The sequence below is a fragment of the Callithrix jacchus genome, chromosome 5 (genome assembly GCF_049354715.1).
Source record: "Callithrix jacchus isolate 240 chromosome 5, calJac240_pri, whole genome shotgun sequence".
Lineage (NCBI taxonomy): Eukaryota > Metazoa > Chordata > Mammalia > Primates > Cebidae > Callithrix > Callithrix jacchus.
Genome location: NC_133506.1, coordinates 138,448,535 through 138,473,524, shown reverse-complemented (window position 1 = coordinate 138,473,524; position 24,990 = coordinate 138,448,535). Strand labels below are relative to the sequence as shown.

The following is a 24,990-nucleotide window of genomic DNA, read 5'->3' as shown; positions in this document are numbered from 1 at the left end:
ACCCTTCATGGCAAGGACACCATGAATGCGGCACCTGCTGCCTACACATGCTCGAGTTCTAAAGAAAAGTCTCACATGTCTTTATCGTCACGCCAAATATTCATTGTGTGTGATGAGTAGAGTCATCTATATTGTCACTGTGGACACATGTAAAGCCCCCGACCTGTGGCCATCCAAGCAGCACCGAAACCGCACTCATAGACAGCAGCAGAGCCTGCGAGATACTCGCTTGCAGGGTCCAGGGCTGGGGAGGCTGCCCGCAGCAGCTCGGTGGGTGCAAACACATGAATCGTAGCTGCGGGCAGGAGGAATATCAGGTGCATCTCTACGCCCTGAGGGCTCAACTCCTACACTTAAATCCCTCCCACTGGAACAGCCGGCTCCAGTTTCACCAAGCAAGCGTGAGAACAAGTACTGCTTCCTGAGCACCTCCAGCCACTGGCACCCAGACCCGGCCACATCCCAGTACTGCCCACCTCTGGTAAGTACTATTTCTTTTCAAAGTCAAGTTTTATTTTAAAACTCTTCTCAGGCATATCTAAAATACCTAGCTGAATGCAGCATTTGCCCATGTCTGCTCTGCCTTGCTCTGGGCTCCGAGGATTACTCAGGATCCAGCAGGTGCACGGCTGGGATGCAGACCACGATTACAAAACTTATAATGAGGCCAATACTTTATTCTAAGAACATGAGCAAGCTTATCCAGAAATCAACTCCTTGTTCTGCCCTAAAATTCATAAAAGTTAAACCAACACAAATTCGTATTATTGCTTAACTGTTCCTAACCTCAAAAACAAACTACAGTAAATGCCACCAAGAGGTAAGGGTCATATATATGTGTGTGTAGTGTATGTACATTACACAGAGCTGAATCTAAAGGGATATATGTGTGTGGTGTATGTACATTAGACAGAGCTGAATTCAGGGTTCTATGTGTGTGGTATATGTACATTAGGGTGAATTTAGGGTTCTATGTATGTGATATATGTAAATTAAGGAGAATTTAGGGTTCTATATGTGTGGTATATGTACATTAGGGTGAATTTAGGGTTCTATGTGTGTGATGTATATAAATTAGGGGGAATTTAGGGTTCTATGTGTGTGGTGTTTTATATTAGGGTAAACTTAGGGTGAAATACGTGTGTGGTGTATGTACGTTAGGGCTGAATTTAGGGTCCTATGTGTGGTGTATGTGCATTAGATGGGGCTGATTTAGGGTTCTATGTGTATGGTGTACACTAAGGTGAATTTAGGATTATATATGTGTGTGGTGTATGTACATTAGGGCTGAATTTGGGGTTATATGTGTAAGGTGTATGTACATTAGACAGTTGAATTTAGGGTTGTATGTGTGGTGTAGACATACAACCCTAAATACATTAGACAGGACCGAATTTAACGTCCAGTTTAACTTTTAAAACTTTTAAAGTTTAAAATAAGGACTTCAGCTTATGTAAATTTTAAAACTGGACATAAGCTTACAAAAACAAAACCAAACAGAAGGGGCGAAGTTTGTGTTTGGTTGTGAAGGTTCTTATGTACATATATACACAGACACAAAAAGGTCTGTTTCCTTATATGAAATTTTTCATAATCTGACTGGGAGGAGAACAATTCTTGACCAAGCATAATCCATCCATATTTGCTACCCTAATTTTCACTGCGCATTAGCAAAGGCCTTCCAGCATTTCTGACCCGAGGCGGCAGCTGTGAAGTGGTGTGCGTTCGTTTACAAGCTCAGGTCTGTGACTCGGATCTCCTGCCGAAACTAGAACAAGAGCCCGTGCTTGTTTTTCTGGATCCATCCTTCCAAATCAGACCGTCTTTTCCCCAGGTCACGGTTGTCCTAAGGTCTTACCCTTAATGTTAAAGAACCGAAAGGCAGGGAGGGAGTGGCGGCCAACTGCTGGAAAAGCTCAATTGGAGTAAAACTCACAAATCTCGTTCTTGCGACATCCCAGTGTGTAGGCGACAATGGCGTGTCCTTGAGTTATGCAACAACGCCACATCACAATATTGTAATTACAGCATGCCCTTCACAATACTCCAGCCGAGGAGGCTCCTTGCCAGACAGCTGGACACCAGCAGAAGGAGCATTACAGCACAGTCTCGGGGCACGGGTTAGGACACATGACAAGCATAGTTACCCAGCTGGCCACAGAAATGTCCTAGCGAGTTAAACTATAATTACCTCCACTGTGTCCTATCAAAGTTTTTTTTATTTTTAAAAACTCTTTCTCTTACCTATTTTTCAAAGTTCAAACTCCTTAGAAACTCGTTTAGCACACAAACCACTCACTATTACCCTAAAACTGGCAACTGCACTGACTGTCCAAACTTAGGAAGCTTTGGAGAGACAGTGCTTTAAAAACCAGACAGACACAACCTGGTGGCCAACCGAAACCACTCAGTCTCAAAGCAGTGTCTGTGTGGGCAGCTACACCCAGCACCCAGCCCAGTGCATGCCGAGCAGGAAGAGAAGTAAACCCTCGGCTCAGCGTACTTCCCCACGACATTTAAAATGCTTAGAAAGGCAGAGTGGCATCTGTAAATGTAGCAAAAAAATCTTGGTGAAAGCTCAGCTGGATCCTGAGCATGTTTTAAGCCACTGCACCCCACTGTTCTTATGGCCTTTAGGGTAGACACTGTCTACACTGGCTGCCTGGTCTGAAATAATTTGAAGAAAGAAGGCTTTGCACCAGGCTGGGCTCAGAGGAGGTGTGCTGGAGGCGAGCACACATTAGCCAGCAGCAGGCAGGGAAGACTCTGTGCATGAGTATTTCAGTAACAGCCACCTTTGATCCAGATCTGGAAGTTCTGTGGAATGGAATGTCCACCCTGCTAATGCTTCCTGCCGACACAGTGGGAAATAAGGCAAGGATGAGCCCCTCCTTCAGGACCACACTGAGGTCTTAGCTGTAAACCACACTAGCACTGCAGTTCTCAAATGAAAGCCAAATAATGAAGGAGACTCTGCTTTTATTAATTAACTAAAATAGAAAGGCGCCTCCCTGAGGAGAGGAAGATGTCCAGAGCTTCTCTATCACCTTTAGAGAAAAACAGTACCTCTAAATGCAAATACAAATTACCGTACACAACTCAAGTTCTGGGTTACACTGTTTGGGCAACACTATACCCTTCCGGGAATATTAAACACCAGCAGCTGCCAGAGCACCATGTCAGGCTGGAGAAACTGACCGAACAGAGACTATGTCAAACTTTGTGCCCACAGACAGATGTGACCACCTGAGGTCCTGGTTGCGGGGTCTGGTTTCTTCATCCTTATAAGCCTCACTGAAGCAGGACACAGAAATCCCAGGCTGACATCATCATCATTTGAAAGCTTACAAAAGCAACAATTTTACCCCACTTACCTCCCTGACACGATTGCAGTTTTATAGATCAGGTGAACTCCGCCCGGCTTACCTCTGAAACAGCTGTGCTCCCTTGCTTTAATTAGCAAATTGTGCAAGCCTGAAAGGTCAGTTTATCCAAGGTTAGTAAAACTACTGCCGAGACTCTGCTTTATACACATTCCCTTCGAGCCATGAAACTCTGAAACGCTCTCACCTACCAGAGGCTTCCTCCCCACCATGCGACGTCTGCACACGTCAACTAATTGATCAAAGAACAAAAGAGAAAATCGTTCAAAACTTCAGATAATTCTATCTGACTAAAAAAAGTACATATTAATTTAAAAGCAATTATTTTCCTAATTACTATTCGGGGCAACAGCATAACTTACAGGTAACTTGCCTCCTGTAAAGCTTTTGAGAAAAATCTAACCAACACAGGGGTTTTTTTTTTTCTTGGGTGTTTTTTTTTGTTTGTTTGTTTTTGCCTGAATGTGAAATAACACTGCTTCAGAAACTAAATTCCTCGTTTTCTTAAATCCTGAGGGGATCATCTGCTCCTCTGGCTTGTTTCAGGCACTAGAGGTGGCGTTTCTATGGCCCCAGTATCGCGAGGACGCAGCTCTCACTTCATGAACGTTTTGCAACTGTCATCGTTTTGATCATGATGCTTCTAGCTAGTGATGAAATCATCAGTTTTCAGATCCCTGCCATAACATATCCTATACAATCATGGGAACCTGACTTGCAGAGGTTCTCACGCCTTCAGAACCAGGGAACTCAGCGAGACGTGCCTGCACAGGCCCCACTGATCTGCCAGGCCAGTGCTTGGCTGGAACCAGGCACCGGTTTCTCTGCTTCCTGAAGGGAGGCAGGGAAGCTGCTTTTCACCTGGGGCAAGTCTGCCCCATAAGGTAGGGACTGAGCCCATAAAGAATTGTTTCACGTTCTTTCTTCTGACAGGGGAAATTAGAAAGAGAAAGCTATCATGATGGGTTTAATTTCCTTGGCTTTCACCTGGGGCCTGGTAGCTTCCCTGGCAGCCCACGGGAGAGAGGGCTGAGCAGGGGGCTGAGCAGAAGGCTGAGCCCCAGGGTGTCACCTGACACCCTCCCTGGTTTGGTTACGGGGTAACAAACATCAAGTCCTCATCCAAACCCCTGCCGCACTGTCCCTGCTACACAGAAACTCTCATCACAGCGAAGGCGGCAGGTCAGCAGAGCCCCTTCTTAGTAAATCAATGTCTTAAAGAACTTAAAGTATGTTAATAGAGGCAATTTGTAGGGGGAAGGGTGGTTCTGTGTGTTTTTAAGAAATGTGAATAAATGAGTAGAGAAACCAGTTTGCTGAGAATAAAATCAGAGCACTTCCCTAGAGTTCCGGGTGGCCATATGGAAGCCCAGCCTCCAGTCCTGCCCTGGCATGTGAGAGGAAGGACACAGGGGTGCAGGTAGGAGGAGGGGGGTCCCTCGCTTCTGGGACGGCTGACTCCTGGGTGCATGCACACACCCACGCACACACGGCTCTATTCAAGGGGTGGCTTTTCATTTGACTTTTAACCACCCTGATGTCTATACAAACCTCACAGACTCAAGACTGGGCACATCTGCCCATTCCTTACAACAAACCTACAGTTGAAACTGTTTATTAAATCATTTCCATCTAGCTGTTTTCTGAGGCAGAGTCTCACTGCGCCCAGGCTGGAGAGCAATGGCATGATCACTACTCCCTGCAGCCTCGACCTCCTGGGCTCAAGGGATCCTCCCAACTCAGTCTCCCAACATGTGGGGTGTCAGGCGTGAGCCCTCACACCTAGCCCTTCATTTAACTTTATTTTTATGTTATCTTAATTATACTTTAACTTCCCGAACACGAGTGCAAAACGTGTAGGTCTATTACATAGGCACACATGTGCCATGGTGTTCTGCTGCACCTATCAACCCATCATTTAGGTTTTAAGACTACATGCATTAGCTATTTGTCCTAATGCTCTCCCTCCCTCATCCCCCATCCCCAGACAGGCCCTGATATGTGATGTTCCCTTCCCTGTGTCCATGTGTTCTCACTGTTCAGCTCCCACTTACTTATGAGTGAATACATGCATGTTTGGTTTTCTGTCCCTGCATTAGTTTGCTGAGGACAATGGCTTCCAGCTTCAATCCTGGAAAGGACATGATCTCATTCTTTTTAATGGCAGCACAGTATTCCATGGTGTATATGCACCACATTTTCTTTATCCAATCTACCATTGATAGGCATTTGGGTCATTTAACTTTAAGCTGTTTCAAAACATCTAGATACTAAAGACCTTTTTACATTTGTAATAGAAATTAAAGTGCTCAGCCCTGACCCACTGTACCTCCACCCCATGCCCCCACGCTATCTCCCAGACACAGCTGCTGCTTGGGTGACTCCAGGCCCTGCCACCACATGGAGAACCCGACTCTCAAAGCCTTTGTTCTCGACCTTGGCTTAGGAGGTGGAGTGAGCGCCCCGGCAGCGAAGCCTCTGAAGGAAACCTGGTGGGGGAAGGGAGACACAGAGACCCTCTGGAAGAATCCAGAAGGGCAGGCCAGCCCTGACATCACAGACACAGCCCCAGTCCTGAGTCCCTGGGACCCGCAGTCCCAGGACCTGAGTGGGTGTGGCCAGAGAGCTGGACCCACTCCCTAAAGGTTAAAGGACAGGACAGCTTCCTCCCATGACCAACCAACTCTAAAGGAGACACTGTTCACTCTAGTCTCCTCTCAGGCACAAGTATGGCAAAGCTTTGGTTCTGCCATTTGGAGGTGCAGCTGGATGGGCAGGGGCTGCTGGTCACGCCTCCTGGCCAGCAGGAATGGGGTGACCCTGAAAGCACATCCCACAATGCCAGTGTCACTCACAGGATGTATAAATTCACCCCGACAGTATTTCAACCATTTAAGTCAACACAAATATAGCATTTATATTCACATCTGAGGCCTAAATGGTGCTTAATGACAAAGCCGACTTTAGAAGCAACAGGGTGGAGTCCTGTGTTCCAATGTTCTTCATTTTAAAATAACCACAAGTAGAATACACCAACAGCATTGCTGAAGAGGGCAGAACTGCTTAAGTGCTTAGGGATCAGCCCCAAGAGAGGCAAGGAGCGCCCCTGGTCTCGGGCTCCGCAGACCAACAGCAGGGCACTTAGGCGAGCAGAGGCAGGCAGATGGTGGCTGGCCCACACCCTGTGCAAAAGTGAGGGAGCACTCTGCGACTACGGGGTGCATGTCAAGGGGAAATGGCCCCAAACCTCTTTGCATTTAACATGACAGTATGGCCGATCACATTGCCACTGTTTCAAGCATGTGACCCCTGGAGCAGAGTCGGGCAGCACTGGGACAGGATGCTCTCCAGACCCTAGAAGGGGGCTCAGCGACCTCAGTCCCCAGAGGGTACCCTCAAGTAAAGGTCCAGGTCACAGGATAAGAGTTCCCAAAATTCAAAGGCTTACAGGCATTCTCAGAATGGACACATACCACACTCCACCTCTAGGGCCCAAGGCAACTCTTTCAGGTCAGGCTCAGAAAACAGAAAACATGGTGGGAAGGTGGCAGCCGGGTTACCAAGGCAGGGCTGCTTCTGTGACTGGCAGCCGCTCCCCTCAGGAGCAGGTGGTCTCAGCTCTTTGGAGGCTCTGCTTCAGGGATCTGCCGCACAGGGGCGAGCTGAGGCCAGCTTCTGGCCAACCTCTCACCCGCCACCCTGACGCCAAGGTCTGTTCTTTGTTGCAGCTCCTAGATGACGGAGGCTCTTGCTAGGCCCTCGGCACAGAGAGCTGGCTTCCGATAGACGTGCTTGGAAAAGAAAGGAAAGCAGGAGGGAGGTGCCTCTTCAAAAACCACAAAGTCCACGAGGCATCGGCAGTGACCACGCCACCGAGACGCTCAGAGTCTGAGGCATAAGGAGGAAAATGAGTCTTCTCAAAGAGCGGAAGCCAAAAAAGCCACATTACATCCCACGGCCTCCAGGAAAGCCCTTCAAGTATAAATGCTTCCAGTGTCCCTTCACTTGCAACGAGAAGTCACATCTTTTCAATCACATGAAGTACGGTCTCTGTAAAAACTCCATTACTTTAGTATCAGAGCAGGATCGAGTTCCCAAGTGCCCTAAATCTAACTCGCTAGACCCTAAGCAAACCAACCAGCCTGATGCCACAGCAAAGCCAGCCTCTTCCAAGTCTGTCACAAACGGACTCTCCACCTTCGACTTGAAGCTTCAGCACAGCTCTGCCAGGGAAGACATTAAGGAAAACCTGGAGCTGCAGGCCCGGGAAACCCAAAGGTGCCCGGGACAGAAGCCAGCCCTCCACCGGGAATCGGCATGTGGAAGCCCAGCTCCGGAAGCCGCCCTCGGCGCCCAGCCTGCTCTGGAAAGCACAGCTCGGCCTTCTGCATTTGTTCCAGTCGGCGAGCACAGACTCAAAGGGCCAGACAACGCCGAGGCACCCGAGACCCTGGCTTTACCCAATCCCGCGGCCAAGGGCACCCCCTTCCACACCAAGTCTGCCTTCCATGCTCCTGGCTACCCCTGGAAAGCCAGCCCACCTTTCCTCCCGCCAGAGTTTCCACATAAAATCTCATCTACAAAGGGGCTTGGAACCATTTCTCCTTACATGCACCCCACGATCCCAGAGTACCCACCCCACTTTTACACAGAGCATGGGCTGGCCACCATCTACTCACCTTACCTGCTGGCTGGGAGCTCGCCGGAGTGTGATGCACCCCTGCTGTCGGTCTATGGAGCCCAGGACCCGAGACACTTCCTGCCTCACCCGGGGCCAGTCCCCAAGCACCTCACTCCAACTCCACCAACATACGATCATTATAGGTTTTTCCAGCAGTATCACTCTAATCTGCCACTTCCTTATGGATTTTACAGGCCAGAGTCTGCGTTTTCCTCCTATGCTCTCAGACTCCCGCCCGTCACTGGCCTCACCCGAGATCACAGCTCTCACCTGCTTGAAGAAGCCACCCTGGTCTATCCAGCCTCAAGTCCTTTCAAGCTAAACCCTTCAGACCCCAACAGAAAACACATCGAGTTTGAAAGTCCAATTCCTGAGGCGAAAGATTCCTCCAAGGCTGGGCAGAGGGACACAGAAGGGTCCAAAATGAGCCCCCGCGCAGGGAGCGCAGCCACAGGCTCCCCAGGGAGGCCAAGCCCCACCAACTTCACGCAGACGAGCCAGACCTGTGAAGGCCTGTGCGACCTCTCCAACAAGGCAGCCTCCACTGCGCTGGGAAGACTCTGCCTGCCAGAGCAAAGCCTCACAGCCTTTAAGCCTGTCAAGAAAAGCAAGGACTGCCTACATGCCGAGGCTCCTGAGACCAGAGCAAAGTCTCCAATAAGGTAAGAGACTGTCATGTTTAAAACCTCCAGGGGAATGTTTCTGGTTGGGTTCCATGAGCCAGGTTTACACTTGCTCAAACTGCTTCACACAATTGCTTTTCTAAGCAAGCTCCTACTAAGTTTTCTCTTGGCTTCTTCTAGCCTCAATACCATGAATGGAGAGTCTCCCACTCAGACAGGAAGCACCTCTCTCGTCTTGGAGGCCGCACCTTCCAGTCCAGAGGACAGCTCCAGGATGGGCCCTCTCAACCTCTCCAAGAAATCAGAGATGAAGCCGGCAGCCACCCACAAACTCATGTACCAAGGCAGCCCCCAGGCAGAAACCACCAACTTCTCCGAGCTGCAGGACCTTCCTCTCAATCTCTCGGTGAAGGACCTGTGTAACACCCAGGCCCCGAAGCCACCCTTCCCCAGTCGACCACAAGCTGCAGAACCAGGTGCTGCTGCTGCTGCTCCACAGAAGACTGGGACAGAAGGTTCCGAGGATGGGCCTGACCACCCTGAGACCAGGCCAGAAAGCCTCGACGGTGACAAGGCCCCACTCACAGGCCCTGCCGAGGAGGCCACAGTCACATGCACGGTGGACAGCAGCGAGGAGCAGAAGCAGACGGCGGCCGTGGCCCTGTGCCAGCTGGCAGCCTACAGCCCTGGGAACGTCCAGGTGGGCGACGGGGACACTGCGGCACCAGAACCTGCCTGCCAGCAAGACACACCCACACTCAGCTCCATGGAGAGCCAAGAGGCCCAGTGTGACCTCAGACCCAAAGGACAAAAGAGGACAAGTCAAAGAGATGCTGGAAAATCCCAGCAAGGAGCTAAGAAGGCAAAGCTGCAGGACACGGCAAGAGTGTTCACGCTGCGGAGGAGGGCCCGGGTGTCCTAACGCCGGGCTCACACACGTGCTCAGAGCCATGGCCACACCAAGCCTTCCACAGCGGTGCATAGCACCACATCTGAACTGGCACTTCCACATTTTTACAAATGCAGCTTCCTCCTCCTTCTCAAAAAAAATAAAAACAAAAACAATCCCTCAATTCAGTTGTTTTAATAAATATTAAGCATGAACATTAAAAGGTGCTTCTACTTTTGGTTGTAAAAACATCTGAATGACTGTAAGACTGATAAGTACTTTGAAGTGTAAGCAAGCCATCTTACAGAAGATCTTCTGTAAATGTTTCCTTATAAATATCTTAGCATTAGAACAAATGGTTTTAACTGTTTTTCTATTAGCTCTAGCTGAATATTTGAAGTAAATGACGATTACTGAAAAAAAGGTCAGAAAAAACATTTTCAGTGCTAGCATGAAAGTGCCGTATATTAAAAAATGTGATTTGTTATAACTAAATAACACACAAACATCACAAGGCTATTTATACAAATAATTTATTTCCACTAGGGAAAGCATATTACTGGTGACGGTATTATCAATTTATTCTACTTGCTTATAATGTTACAGTGAATGTTCTGGCTTACTCTGCCTCATTTTCCATGCCCCAAATGATGTGTATGTTGCTAATTTTCGAATAAACTCATATGAACCCTTAAGGACACATAAAATGAAGATAAACATAAATCTGTTACCCTTTAGAATATTTTGCCATAATACTCCATGAAAAAGACCGCTAAGGCGGCAATTGGCCTGTGAAAAGGGCATACCTGCAGGCTCATGTGCGCGCATGCAATCGCATGGGTGTGTGTGTACAATAGCGGGCACATATGTGCATTCCATTGTGTGGGTGTGCGCATGTGCACATCTGCAGGCGCACCTGTGCATAATCTATCATGTGGGTGTGCATATCTAGGCGTGTGTGCAATCTATTGTGTGGGTGTGTGCATGTGCACATCTGCAGGTGTGCACATTTGTGGGTGTGCACATGCTATCTGCAAGTGTGGGGGAGCTTATCTGTGGGTGTGTGCACATTCAATTTGTGTGGGCATGTGCATGTGCCTATCTGTGGGTGTTTGCACACTCAATTGTATGGGTGTACACGTGTCAGTGTACATGTGTACACATGTGGGGGTATGCACTTCTGCATCTGTGCATGTGTGAGCATGCAAGTGTGCACACGAGTATAAATTAATGATCAAGGACAGGCATCAGCAAGCACACCGGGGCTACTCAAAGGCCATCCGTAGGATCCTCAGGCTTCAGAGTGCTTTCTGAGCGTAGGCTAGGCTTCTGGAGCCTCAGCCCCTACAGCTCTGCTTGAGAAGGGATTGCTCCATCCCCCCGGTCTCCTCTCAAAACTGTCCTTTCTCTCACTTTTCAAGAGAGGCAACCTCTCACCCAACACAATGGACACCAAGCAGCGGGTGCTGATGATGGGAACTGCTCCCGCAACTGGGAAATGCCTCCTCAATTCAGATGGCTGTCAACGTGTCACTTTCATGGGACTGAAGCCGCCCCACTGAAGCTGCTCAGTGATGGAGCACAGAGGCAGGGTGCAAGCTTGGAAAAAGTTGAAACACCAGCATTGCTAAAGCAAAATTTCTGCAATTCCTAGCTACTTACTTTTAAGACTTCTTAGCACTTAAAACTAAAACTAAAAATAGGGGCTGGGCATGGTGGCTAACACCTGTAATCCTTGCACACTGAGAGGACAAAGAGGGTGGACTGCTTGAAGTCAGGAGTTTGAGACCAACCTGGGCAACATGGCAAAACCCCATCTCGACTACAAATAAAAAATCAGTCACATGTAGGAACACATGCCTGTAGTCCCAACTACTGGGGAGGCTGAGACTAGAGGGTAGCTTGAGCCTGGGAGGCAGAGGTTGCAGTGAGCCATGATCACACCACTGTACTCCAGCCTATGTGACAAAGCGAGACTCTTTCTCAAAAAAATAAATAAATAAATAAATAAAAAGTAAAAATGAAAATGGTACTGTTGCAGAACCTTGACTTATTCTGGTTAAAAGCATGGCTCTGGCCAGGCACGGTGGCACACACCTGTAATCCCAGACTTTGGGAGGCTGAGGTGAGAGGACTGCTTGAGTCAAGCAGTTCAAGAACAGGCTGGGCAACATAGGGAAACTCCATCCCCAAAAAAAATACAAAAACTAGCTGAGCAATGTGGTGTTTGCCTGTAGTCCCAGCAACTTGAGAGGCTGAGGCAGGAGGACTGCTTGAGCCCAGGAGGTCAAGGCTGCAAGGAGCCGAGATCATACAACTTCACTCCAGCCTGGGCAGCAGAGCGAGAACCATCTCAAAAAAAAAGCTTGACTCACCAAAAGGTAAACTAAACAGCTATCTTATTAAGAGCTAAATTTCAATAAAATGCTATTTTATGTTGTTTTGGCCAACTCTGTACTAATAATTTTTTACAACCCAATCTAGAAAACCTTTTAAATCATCAGCATCTTCAGTTTAAGTGAGCTTTGTTACACCACTGTCAGGCACCCCGTCATAAAGCTGTTTTTCGGTTTGTTTGGGAAAAAGGCAAGTGGGATTTATACAAATTCACTTGTAAATGTTGGATTGGGGACTTTTGTGCAAGTTTTCTCAAATAAAGGCTAGCAGAAACCATTTTAGGTATAAAAGAAAACAATTAGCATCTTATAATCATACAAAATGTAAAAGTTGAAGTTTACATTCATGTTATTTTCTTTGTAGCAGATAAATGATGGAGAGATCAATAAAAATTTTTAGGCACAGAAATACATTACTTTGGGGTAAAATGCTGGGTGAGAAGTATACGGAAATATGGGCTTGAGAAGAAAACAGAGTAAAATTTCTGTGAGAGAAAAACTTGCCTATGAACTGTTTTTTAGACAGGGTCTCGCTCTGTGGCCCAGGCTGGAGTGCAGTGGCACATTCATATCTCACTGCAGCCTCGACCTTCCTGGGCTCAAGTGATCCTCCCACCTCAGCCTCCCAAAGTACTGGGATTACAAGTGCAACACACGGCGCCCAGCCCTGTGAAATTTTTAACGGAGAATGGTAGATTATTCTACCTAGATGTCCTGGATTTATTTAGATGAGTGATGCAATCGTTTTATTTTAAAACGACAGTACTCAGCATGGCAAATAGTTATTTGCAATGAGTTAGATTTTATAAAACTTATAAGAAGGATTCCAAAGGGGTATCTGAGACCACTGCCTCGAGCTGTCCCTAAAGCAGCAGCAAGGGCACCAGCAAGCCCCCAGCCGTGTCGATCATCTGCCTCTAACAGCCACTACACCAACCCCAGGGGCACACGGTCAGATGCAGAACCATAAACACAGGCACAGTGCTGACTAGCATGCGGGGACTTCTGTTTGTATACACCAGCGTGTTTTGGCAAAGAACAAAAATATCATACCTCCAGCTTTCCAGAAACTAAACAGCCATGTGGGGAGCAGTGACAAGCCATCACATGCCGCAGTCCACAATGAGACCCAAAGCCTCATACCCTGCAGACAAGGAGCTCTCATGTCACACCCCCAAGAAGACAGCCCTTGGTGTCAAGGGCCCAAAATCCTGAGAACACCATTTGATCGCTCAGCAAAAAGCACCAGGAATCATCTTAAATGACAAACAGGAAGCAGCGGGGGTAGCTGAGCGCCTCCTGCCACAGTACAGCGCGAGGAGCTATGCCTGGCACAACGGCTGCGGTACAGGCTACGTGCCTGATGCACAGAGACCTGCGCCCCCCCCAACACAATCTCTCCAAAGGCCATTTGCAATCACTCCTCCGTTGCAACCAGGATAAGCCCTTTGTGTCTATCTTTAAAAGGAAAACAGACTCCTAGAACTTTCAAGCAAAAAAAAAAAAGAGAGATCTATTTTTTAACTATACTACTTTTCTGCATTTATGCATGATGCAACTTAAGAGCTAAACACTTCTAATTTTTACATACAAAAAGTTGAACATAGAATTACCACATGACACAGTAATTCCACTTCTGGGTATATACCCAAAGGAACTAAAAAAACGGGGTCTCAGGCAGGTACCTGTATCCCTGTCTATAGCAGCATTATTCACAATACCCAGAAGGTGGAAACAACCCAAGCGGCCACTGATGAATTAATCAAGAAAATATGGCCAGGTGCAGTGGTGCACGCCTGATATCACAGCCCTCAGGAGGCTGAGGCAAGAGGGTCACTAGAGCCCAGGAGTTCAAAGCTGTAGTGCACTATGACTGGGCCTGTGAATAGACACTGCGCTCCAGCCTGGACAAAATAGTAAGACCCCATCACCTTTTAAAAAATAAATAAAGATATGGTATGTCCATACAACAAAATATTATTCAGCCTTTAAAAGAAAGAAAATTCTAAGCAGGACACAGTGGCTCATGCCTGTAATCCCAACACTCTGGGAGGCTGAGGCAGGGGAATCACAAGGTCAGGAGTTCAAGACCAGCCTGGCCAATATGGTGAAACACTGTCTCTACTAAAAATACAAAAATTAGCCAGGCGTAGTGGCACACACCTGTAGTCCCAGCTATTCGGGAGGCTGAGGCAGAAGAGTCACTTGAACCTGGGAGGTAGAGGTTGCAGTGACCCAAGATCGTGCCACTGCACTCCAGCCTGGGGGCGACAGAGCGAGACTTCATCTCAAAATAAAAAAATTTAAAAAAAAAAAAAATTCGAATACATGTTACAACATAGATTAACCTTGAAAACATGATGCTAAATAAAATAAGACAGATGCAAAAGGCCAAATATTGTACACTTCCACTTATACAAGATCTCTAAAACATGCAGTCCTTTTTCAAGCAGAAAGCAGACTAGAGTTACCAAGAGTTGAATGGGAGAAGAATCAGGGGTGAGTTACTTCTTAATCTGGGGTGATGAGAAGTTTTAGAACCAGACAATGGTGATGGTTATACTGTAAAAAAGCATGACTGTAATTAATGTCACTGGATTAATATGCTTAACAACAATTAAAATAGCAAATTTTTGTTAAATATATTTTACCACAATTTTCTAATAATGTCCTAAAAACCATGAAATTATATATATTTAAATGGGTAAATTATATGGTAGGCAAATTACATATCAATAAAGCTGAGAAAGAAATAAAGGATCCTTGAATTCACATGTGAGAGAAGACACTGACAATACCCTTTCTAAACAGTCTTAACTGGCCCACCGCCGTCTGTCCCTACCAGTGTTCACGTTCGGACAAAGTGCCACGTTCTGGAGGGAGGGAAGGAGAACAAGATGAAGTAAAACACAAAGCACACACAGTCACTTGAGGAAAAACCACTTTAATACCAAAAACCGAACAATCGGTCCATGTTCAAAGTCAAAGATGCCTCATGCTTTTTGTTTTCCTGAAAATCTGAAAGCTTAAAAGTATACTGAGATTTAAAAAGCAGAAAAAAACATGGAGAACTGGATGCCAGAGCTGTGTCAGGACGTGCTCGGAGTGGCCCTCTCCCAGGCCCCCTGCTCGGCTGGGAACTGAGGTACACAGGCCGGCAGGAGACAGCAGGGTCAGGCCAGGCCACAGCCAGGGCTAGACAGGATGGTAGGACAACCCACAGGAGCCTGAGCCAGCCTCAGCACTGGGCCCCACGGCTCCACCAGGGAGGGAACGCCCTGTCTCTAGACCTCAGCTGGAGCTGCTCTCCTGGATCATCTTCACCTCTGTGCTCCAGAGCCTGTGAGGAAACTCTGGTCCTCCACCCCTTCCTCCTCTCACAATTGGACTCCTCCTCCTATAAAGCATCCCTTCTGAAGGAGCTCCCCACCATCAGTTTCCTTCCTTCCATGTCAGCTGCTTCCTCTCCTCTTCTCCACCTCCCCATGCCAGTGAGACTGGGAGCCCAGTTCAAGCTTCACCCACTCACCTGCCTTGTCTCACTCCCTCATGTGCGAACTCACCCAATCCATAACCGTGTAGACCATTTCTGTGTGGAAGGCTCCAAAACGTCACTCACTGTCCTCCTTACTATCTCACCCTGATTCACTTAATAGAACAGCAAATTTGTTGAGTTCAGAGTCCTTCCTTTTTCCCTTCTTCATAGCTATGGTCTCAATCTGAACTATGCAATGCTGTGGTGGCTCCCAAACAACCTCACTGTTCCATTCCTTCCCACTGCACTACAGCATCTTCTCCCATTTTCAATTTTGTGTTGCATAATTTCCAAATCCCCACTGTGTTCCTGAAGTCCCTCTGGGATCGGGACCCAGGCGTTTTTCTGTGCCTGCTCTTTTGCTCTTCGGCCGTCACCGCTCGTGGCAGTCTCTGTTTCTCTTTCTGAGACGCTGCGGCCAGGCATCCATCCTGCTTGGCTCCGAGATGCTGCAGCCAGGCGTCCATGCTGCTTGACTCCTTCGGGATAGCAGCTCTCAGTGTCAATATCATCCCCAAGGTCTTCCCCAAGTCTTATTCAAGGCACTGGCTGGCCCATCACTATGGATCTCACCATCCTCTCTACTTTCTGAATGGCCTTATCTGTTCTCGGAAACTGCCCCTTCTTTGATTTGTTCCCTTGTTTAACACCTGCATCTCCCTCCAAACCCTGTACTTCACCGCCACAGACAAGCTGTGTTCTCACCTCCATTGCCAAGAGCGGCAGACGCCAATCGCATTTGTTATAGGAAGAACTTGCAGCATTTTCGTTATCCATAGAGAAAAAAAAAAGTTTCTTTCTGAAGCCAGAAAAGACAGTCCACAGGTGGGAATTAATTTACTGAATGACACTTTTAACAAGACCCCAACGCAGATGCAGCAACATCTTCACAAGATGCTGCTTGCACATCTTCGATGAGTGCTGAGAGCATGTGCTCCAATGCCACTTCATATTCAACATTTATAAAATTTATATAAATTTATATAATTTGGTTTATTAAAATTTTTTCAAAATTTATAAAAATGTATTAAAAATTTTTTCAAAATATCACTTTAAATAAGAGTTAGGCAGCCTGTATTTCCAACATATAGGGCTTACCACCTGGTGCAGGTTCACAGGGACCCATACTTCTAGCAGTAAAATAAACATGCTCTCCATCCTTCAGAAAACTGCAGGAAGGTTAAGATGTTCTTCTCTGCAGCTTTGGGACACTAAACAATTACACTTTGTAGGACATGGGGGTGACAGATTGCACCTGCTGGGGGAAGGGATTGGCCTCCTTGAGCAAGGGCAGTGAAGGACCCCAGCCTGAGGACTGCAAGGGGAGGAGGCATGAAAAAAAGCTTTGTAAATGCTAATTTAACAGAGGCCTGCTTCAGCCACACAGTGTGTATAAACAGACCTATGCCACCAACACAGCCATCAAATCTGTTATTTGAGAAACACATAGGCAAAGGTTTCTCCCTTTTTATGCTTTAAAGCAAAGGTTAAATGCTGGGACACAAGTATGAGCCACTGTGCTCAGCCTTAGACAAAGACTTTAAATTAACTCCCTTAAATATGCTCACAGATCTCAAGGAAACAGTGGACAAATTTGGAAGGCCAAGGTGGGCGGATCACGAGATCAGGAGTTCAAGACCAGCCTGATGAACGTGGTGAAACCCCGTCTCTACTAAAAAAAAATAACAAAAAAATTAGCCAGGCATGGTGGTGGGCGCATGTAATCCCTGCTGAGGCAGGAGAATTGCTTGAACCCAGGAGGTGGAAGTTGCCGTGAGCCAAGATCATGCCAGCCTGGGCAACAGAGTGACACTCCATATCAAAAAAAAAAAAGAAAGAAAGAAAGAAAAGAAAACTGTGGACAAAGAACTAAAGGAGACCAAGAGAACAACAGCTAAACTAACATGGAATGTTGATAAAGAAACAGAAATAAAAAGAGGCTCGGCACAGTGGCTCATGCCTATAATCCCAGCACTTTGGGAGGCCAAGGCAGGAAGATCCCTTGAGTGCAAGAATTTGAAAGCAGCCTGGACAATAAGGTGAGATCCTGTTTCTACAAATTTTATTTTTATTAGTCAGGTGCAGCGGAGCAGACCTGTAGTCTCAGCTACTCAAGAGGCTGAGGCGGGAACTGCTTGGGATGGGGAGGTTGAGGATGCAGTAAGCCATGATCCTACCACTGCACTCCAGCCAAGGCGACAGAGCAAGACCCTGTCTCAAAAACAAATTATTACAAGAGAAACTAAAGAAAAATTCTGAACTGAGGACTGGAGCTAAAATGAGTGCAGAACCTAAGAACCTCACAGGGCACCATCAAGTGTACCAACGTGTATTAATATAACAAGAGTCCCATAGGGAGAGGAGAGAAAGGGGCAGCAAAAATACTTGAAGAAATAATGACTGAAAACTTCCCAAGTTTGATAAAAGACACAAATCCAAACATCCAAGAAGCTCAGAAAAACACCAAATGCTAGTTATTACCCAAGTCAATATGTACAATGCTTAATCCAATAAGGATAGCAAGGAAAATAGGATTCATACAAAATGTCCAGAGAGATCAGAACACTTGACATTTTTCAAAAAGCAAAATACTAATAAAAATCACAAAATGCATAATTAGGAGCACATGTATATATTTTATCAAAATAGTACCCTTGGCTTGGTGTAGTAGCTCACACCTGTAACCCAGCACTTTGGGACGCCAAGACAGGCAGATCACTTGAGGTCAGAAGTTTAAACCCAGCCTGACCAACATGGTGAAACCTTGTCTCCACTAAGAGTACAAAACTTAGCCGGGCATAGCGGCACAAACCTGTAATCCCAGCTACTCAGGAGGCAGAGGCATGAGAATCGCTTGAACCCGGGAGACAAGCTGCAGTGAGCTGAGATGGCGCCACCGCAGTCCAGCCTGAGGGACAGAGCAAGACTCTAAACAAAACAAAAAATACAGTTAAACCAAATACATCCCACCTGTGCTTGTTGTACACAACAGAGGAAATCGTATGGCTCACAAACGTTACTGAGCTTACTCGTGGTCAGCAGTGCCCACCTCCTCCTGCCACAACAGCAGAGGGGTTCAAAGAGCAGACACAGAAAAGATGAAAAGACCTACGCCAGGACCCCTCCAGAGAAGTCCTGCAATTTGGATCACCTAAAATAAAGCCCTTTAACAATGGTCCTCAAACAGAGGTGATGACACAGAAAAGAACCTGGCCACTGTCCACAGACCTTGGCAGGAAGACCGCTTGAATGCAGCAGTGCGACCACGACTCATGGCAGCCTCAACCTCCCAGGCTCAGGCAATTCTCCCACCTGAGCCTCCTGAGTAGCTGAGACAACAGCCATGCTCCACTGCACCGGACTACTTTTTTTAAAAAACTCTGCAGAAACAGGATCTCACTTTGTTGCCCTGCTTTCAAATTCTTTAAAAAATTAGCTGAGTGTGATGCTGTGCACAAAGTCAGAGACCAAGAAATAGGCTTACAGCACAACAGATGGGGATTGTGTGTGTGTGTGTGTGTGTGTGTGCAGAGGAAGCAGCAGGATTCCCTAAAAAGTAACCCAGAAAAAATATGACACTTCTTTCCTGAGCACCCCTGTTCAATGCGCAGAGTTCCCCTATTCAGAGGACGAAGGAGGAAAAGACCCAGGGTGCCTTCAAGGCAAACAGCACATCACTGCCTGCCCACCTGACTTCCCCAGTTCTGCTTCTTCCTCTGTTAGCAACACCAACAAAGCTCTACATTTCCTCCCAGTCAGACACAAGTTTTCGTCATCAAACATGCTCATCTATATTGTCTTTCTGGAACATTTCTTCGCCAAGCATTTGTTTTCACTTTTCATTTTTTTTATATTTTTTATTTTTTGAGACAAGGGTCTCACTCTGTCACCCAGGTTGGAGAGCAGTGGTGCGATCTTGGCTCACTGCAATCTCCGCCTCCCAGGTTCAAGTGATTCTTCTGCCTCCCGAGTAGCTGGGACTACAGGCATGCACCACCACACCCAGCTAATTTTCTGTTTTTAGTAGAGACAGGTGTTCACCATGTTAGCCAGGCTGGTCTCAAACTCCTGGCCTCAGGTGATCTCCCCATCTCAGCCTCCCCAAGTGCTGGGATTACAAGTGTGAGCCACCATGCCCAGCCTGTTTTCACTTTTCAAACTAAACTGACAGAGAACCACAGTAACTCTCCAATGTGACAGGAGGTGCAGAGACTGGTCAGCCGTGCAACATGGAGGAGGCCAAAGGGCTGACATGGAGGAGGCCAAAGGGCTGAGCCTGAACTATGACTCCAAAAAGACCTCCTGGCTCCCACAGCTGCAGCGTTTGTGTGTCTGTTTGTTTAGAGATGGGGTCTCACTACATTGTCCAGGCTGGTCTCAAATTCCTAGGCTCAAGTGATCCTCCTGCTGTCTTGGCCTCCCAAGAGGCTAGGACTATAGGCACCACCACTGCACCTGGCTCACAGCTATAGCTTTAAACAAATGACATGGCTCTCAGAGGAACAGTGTGAGGTCTAAACCACAAACAGAAAGTATGCTGCAATCACTCAACGAACGTCAGCCCTGTCACCTCCCAAGTCAGCTCCAAGACAGGATCTCTTTCACTCTGCCTGAAATAACCCTTGCCATGCCCTGAGACAGCACAGCTCCTCCATGTCCCACCAGGTACAGAATGGAGGCTGCAAACAGGGTTCAGCTCACACAGAGAGCCCCGCCAGGCAGGAGGGTTCAGCTCACATGGAGGGCCCCACCAGGGAGGAGGGTTCAGCTCACATGGAGGGCCCCACCAGGGAGGAGGGTTCAGCTCACATGGAGGCCCTGCCAAGGAGGAGCGTTCAGCTCACATGGAGCGTACCCCAGGGAGGATGGTTCAGCTCACATGGAGGCCCCTCCAGGGAAGAGGGTTCAGCTCACACAGAGGGCCCCACCAGGGAGGAGGATCCAGCTCACACAGAGGGCCCCACCAGGGAGGAGGGTTCAGCTCACACGGAGGGCCCCACCAGGGAGGAGGGTTCAGCTCACACGGAGGGCACCCCAGGCAGGAGCGGGGGGCCTGCCAACCATGCAAAGGTCAGGAGCCAGTACATCCACACCATCTATCAGTTTCTGAACAGCTTGACCCTTTCGTTTATGACAGCAAGCATCCTCTCTCTCCAGCTGCCTGGGGTCAGTGGATGCTGCCATAAGACACAACAGAAAACACACACACAATAAGCCAGGAGTCTGGTCTCCTTCAAGTTAACCTGGAGCTGGCACCCAGCAGCCATCCCAGCCACACATTCTCACACACCCAACACATATCCAGTATGACAAATGCACATTATCAGTCACTTACTTGGCATAGAACAAAAGGTTGAAGAAAACCACAGCGGTATAACTTCATTACTTTGGGGGAGGCAGTGATTTCTTAGCTATGACACCAGAAACACAGAAATAAAAGACTGATGAGCTGGACTTAATTAAGATCTAAAACCTGGGTCAAATGTCACCATCAAAGAAACTGAAAACACACCAGGCACAGCCTGTAATCCCACCACTTTGGGAGGCTGAGATAGGAGGATCACTTGAGGCCAGGAGTTCAAGACCAGCCTGGGCAACACAGTAAGACCTCATCTCTACAAAAAAAAATTTTAATTAGTCAGGAACAAAGGCCAGGCACAGTGGCTCACGCCTGTAATCCTAGCACTTTGGGAGGCTGAGGCGGATGGCACTTGAACTCAGGAGTTCAAGACCAGCCTGGACAACATGGGAAAACCCCATCTCTACAAAGAATACAAAAACTAGCTGGGCACGGTGGCACGCACCTGTAGCCCCAGCTACTTGGGGGGCTGAGGTAGACAGACCACTTGAGCCCTAGAGGTGGAGGCTGCAGTGAGCCGAGATCACACCACTGCACTCCAGCATGGGCAATGAGAGTGAGATCCTGTCTCGAAAAAAGGGAAAAAATTAGCCAGGTGTGGGGGTGAGTCCCTGTACTCCCAACTACTTGGGAAGCTAAGGTGGTAATATGGCTTCAGCCCAGGAGTTCAAGGTGGCAGTAAGCTGTGATGGTGCCACTGCACGTTAGCCAGGGCAACAAGCAAGACTGTCAATCAATCAATCAATCAACAGAAAGTGAAAAGGCAACCACAGAATGCAATAATATCCAATAAGAGACTTACGTCCAGAATACATGAAAAACTCTTACAATAACAATAAAAAAGTCAATTTTTTAAATGAGTAAAAGAACTTGAATAGACATTTCTCCAAAGAAGATATACAAACAGGTAGCAAACACAGAAAATGCTCAGTGTTATTAGCCATCAGGGAAAAGCAAACTGAAAGCATGATACATACGGTGGCACTTCACACTCACTAGGGTGGTTTCAGCTTTTTTTTTTTTTTTTAAAGAAAAAGAGAGAAAGAAAGAAAAAAAAGAATGAAAGAGAGAAAGAGGAAGAGAAAAAGGGAGAGAGAACAGGAGTGTTGCTCTACTGCCAGGCTAGAATGCAGTCTAAAAATGCGTACTGAAAACCTCTTTTATGCCAGTAATTGTGCTTAACAATGGAGACAGGAAGGAATAAGGGAGGAAAATAACAAGCAGCCAACCAATATTTCATTTAAACCTGTGAAATGCAATTTGAGGAGTGATTTACTTCCAAGTATGTAGTCACTTTTACAGTAGGTGTGATGTGGTACTGATAAGAATATATGTTTTGTGTATTTGGGGTGGAGAGTTCTATAAATGTTCATTAAGTTTACTTGTTCCGGGTCTGAGTTCAAGTCCTAAATATCCTTGTTAATTTTGTCTCATTGATCTGTCTAATACTGACAATGTGATGTTAAAGTCTCCCACTATTATTGCGTGGGAGTCTAAGTCTCTTTGTAAGTCATTAAGAACTTGCCTTATGTATCTGGGTGCTCCTGTATTGGGTGCATATATATTTAGCATCATTAGCTCTACTTGTTGCATTGATCCTTTTACCATTATGTAATGTACTTCTTTGCCTCTTTTGATCTTTGTTGCTTTAAAGTCTATTTTATCAGAGGCTAAAATTGCAACTCCTGCTTTTTATTTATTTATCTATTTTTGCTCTCCATTTGGCTGGCAAATCTTCCTCCATCCCTTTGAGTCTTTGTGTATCCTTGCATGTGAGATGGGTCTGGAGGCAGCGTACCGATGGGTTTTGGCTTTTTATCCAATTTGCCTGTCTGTGTCTTTTGATTGGGGGATTTAGTCAATTTAAATTTAGGATTAATAATAATATATGTGAGTTTAATACTGCCATTTGATGCTAGCTGGCTGTTTTGCCCATTAGTTTATGTAAATTCTTCAATATGTTGATGCTCTTTACGTTTTGGTATATTTTTGGAAAGGCTGATACTGGTTGTTCCTTTCTATGTGTAGTGCTTCTTTCAGCAGCTCTTGTAAAGCAGGCCTGGTGGTGACGAAATCTCTGAGTACTTGCTTGTTCACGAAATATTTTATTTTTCCTGCGCCTGTGAAGCTTAGTTTGGCTGGATATGAAATTCTGGGTTGAAAGTTCTTTTCTTTAAGGATGTTGAATATTGGCCCCCACTCTCTTCTGGCTTGTAGGGTTTCTGCTGAGAGATCTGCTGTGAGTCTGATAGGCTTCCCTTTGTGGGTAACCTGCCTGACCTTTCTCTCTGGCTGCCCTTAGCATTTTCTCCTTCCTTTCGACCCTGGGGAATCTGACAAGTATGTTCCCTGGGGTTGCTCTTCTTGAGGAATATCTTTGTGGTGTTCCCTGTATTACCTGGAGTTGAATATTTTCCTGCCTTGCTAGGTTGGGAAAGTTGTCCTGAATAATATCCTGTAGAGTATTTTCCAGCTTGGATTCATTCTCTTCATCACATTCAGGTACACCTATCAAACGTAGATTAGGTCTTTTCACATAGTCCCATATTTCTTGGAGACTTTGCTCATTCCTTTTTTCTCTAATCTTGTCTTCTTGTTTTATTTCATTGAGTTGGTCTTCGACCTCTGATATCCTTTCTTCTGCTTAACTCGACTATTAAAACTTGTGCATACTTCACGAAGTTCTCGTGCTGTGTTTTTCAGCTCCATTAATTCACTTATATTCCTCTCTAAAATGTCTATTCTCATTCACATTTTGCCAAACCTTTTTTCAAGGTTCTTAGTTTCTTTGCATTGGATTAGAACATATTCTTTTAGCTCACAGAAGTTTCTTATTATCCACATTCTGAAGCCTGATTCTGACAATTCATCACACTCATTCTCCATCAGACCTTGTTCCCTTGCTGAGGAGGAGCTATGATCCCCTGAAGGAGGAGAGGCATTCTGATTTTGGATGTTTTCAGCCTTTTTGCGCTGATTTATTCCCATCTTTGTGGATTTATCTACCTGTCGTCTTTGTAATTGCTGACTTTCAGATTGGGTCTCTGAGTGGACGTCCAGTTTGTTGGTGATGATGTTATTTCTGTTTCTGTTTTCCTTCGGCGGACGCCCCTCCCCCACAGAGCTGGACCTTCCCGGGTTCAGCTGTGCTTGCTGTGAAACTCAACCGTCAGCGTTTCCAATTGCTGTATTTTTGTGGGGGTGGGACCAGCCGAGCCCGATCACCTGGCTCCCCCCCTCGGAGCCCCCTTTTTTCCTTTTCCTAACTGAACGGTCAATTCTCTCCCAGGTGCCCCAGTGGCCACTGAAAAGGCGCTGGGATCTATGCAATTTCCCGTACCGCGGCTGCGCCAGCTGAAACAGCAGCACTGAGATTTGTGGCGCTTTTCTGCCGCTTTTCTGCCCGGGAATCTCCCGATCTGACTCCCGGCTTCAGTCCCCCTCCCAATCAGCTGAATGCATGAGTCTGCCTTCTTGGAGCTCCAAACACCAACTAAAAGGGCACCCAGTCATCCCGCATACTCCGCACTGAGAACTGCCATGCCGGAACACCGGCAAAACAGCTGCACCGGCCAAAAGAGTCACGCTGGCAACCCATGGGGCTCCTCTGCTGGGAATCTCCTGGTCCGTAAGCAACAAAAATTCGTCTGGAAGTCTGGCATCCACTCACTCCCTGCACCTTCACTGGGAGCTGCTGGTTTTTTTTTTTTTTAAAGAAGCAGCGTTCCAACACTTCAGGAGGCCAAGGCAGGTGGATCGCTTGAGCTGAGGAGTTCAAGACCAGCCTGAGCTATGTGGTGAAGCCTTGTCTCTAACAAAACTACAAAACATTACCTGGGCATGGTGGTGAGCATCAGTGGCCCCAGCTGCTCAGGAGGCTCAGGTGGGAGATCGCCTGGGCCTGGGACATGGAGTCTACCGTGAGCAGAGATTGCATCCCTGTACTCAAGCCGGAGCAACAAAGTGAAACCCCATCAAAAAAATTTTTTTAAAGTTAAAAACAAGTGTTGGTGAGGATGCAGAGCAACAGAACCCTCATACGCTGTAGGTAGGACTATAAAATGGTGCAATCATTTTGGAAAAAGTTTGGCAGTTTCTTAAAAAGTTAAACATGGAGTTACCAT

At 46.9% G+C, this 24,990-nt stretch overlaps 2 protein-coding genes across 16 annotated transcripts in view; one reads left to right on the top strand and one right to left on the bottom strand.

Annotated features, from left to right (window-relative positions):
• TBCD (tubulin folding cofactor D) overlaps positions 1 to 24,990 on the bottom strand; it is a 196,256-nt gene that overhangs the window by 115,056 nt on the left and 56,210 nt on the right. The gene's annotated exons all lie outside the window — the stretch shown is intronic.
• Positions 385 to 10,269, top strand: ZNF750 (zinc finger protein 750). Its single transcript, XM_002748856.6, has 3 exons — positions 385 to 481; positions 7,112 to 8,726; positions 8,868 to 10,269. The coding sequence occupies exons 2-3, from the start codon at positions 7,291 to 7,293 to the stop codon at positions 9,607 to 9,609; spliced, it is 2,178 nt and encodes a 725-aa protein (XP_002748902.1). The 5' UTR covers positions 385 to 481; positions 7,112 to 7,290; the 3' UTR covers positions 9,610 to 10,269.

Coding starts and splice junctions, on each gene's coding strand:
- ZNF750 (XM_002748856.6), top strand. CDS start 7,291: ATGAGTCTTCTCAAAGAGCGGAAGCCAAAAAAGCCACATTACATCCCA. Junction 8,727..8,867: donor AGAGCAAAGTCTCCAATAAG/GTAAGAGACTGT, acceptor GGCTTCTTCTAG/CCTCAATACCATGAATGGAG.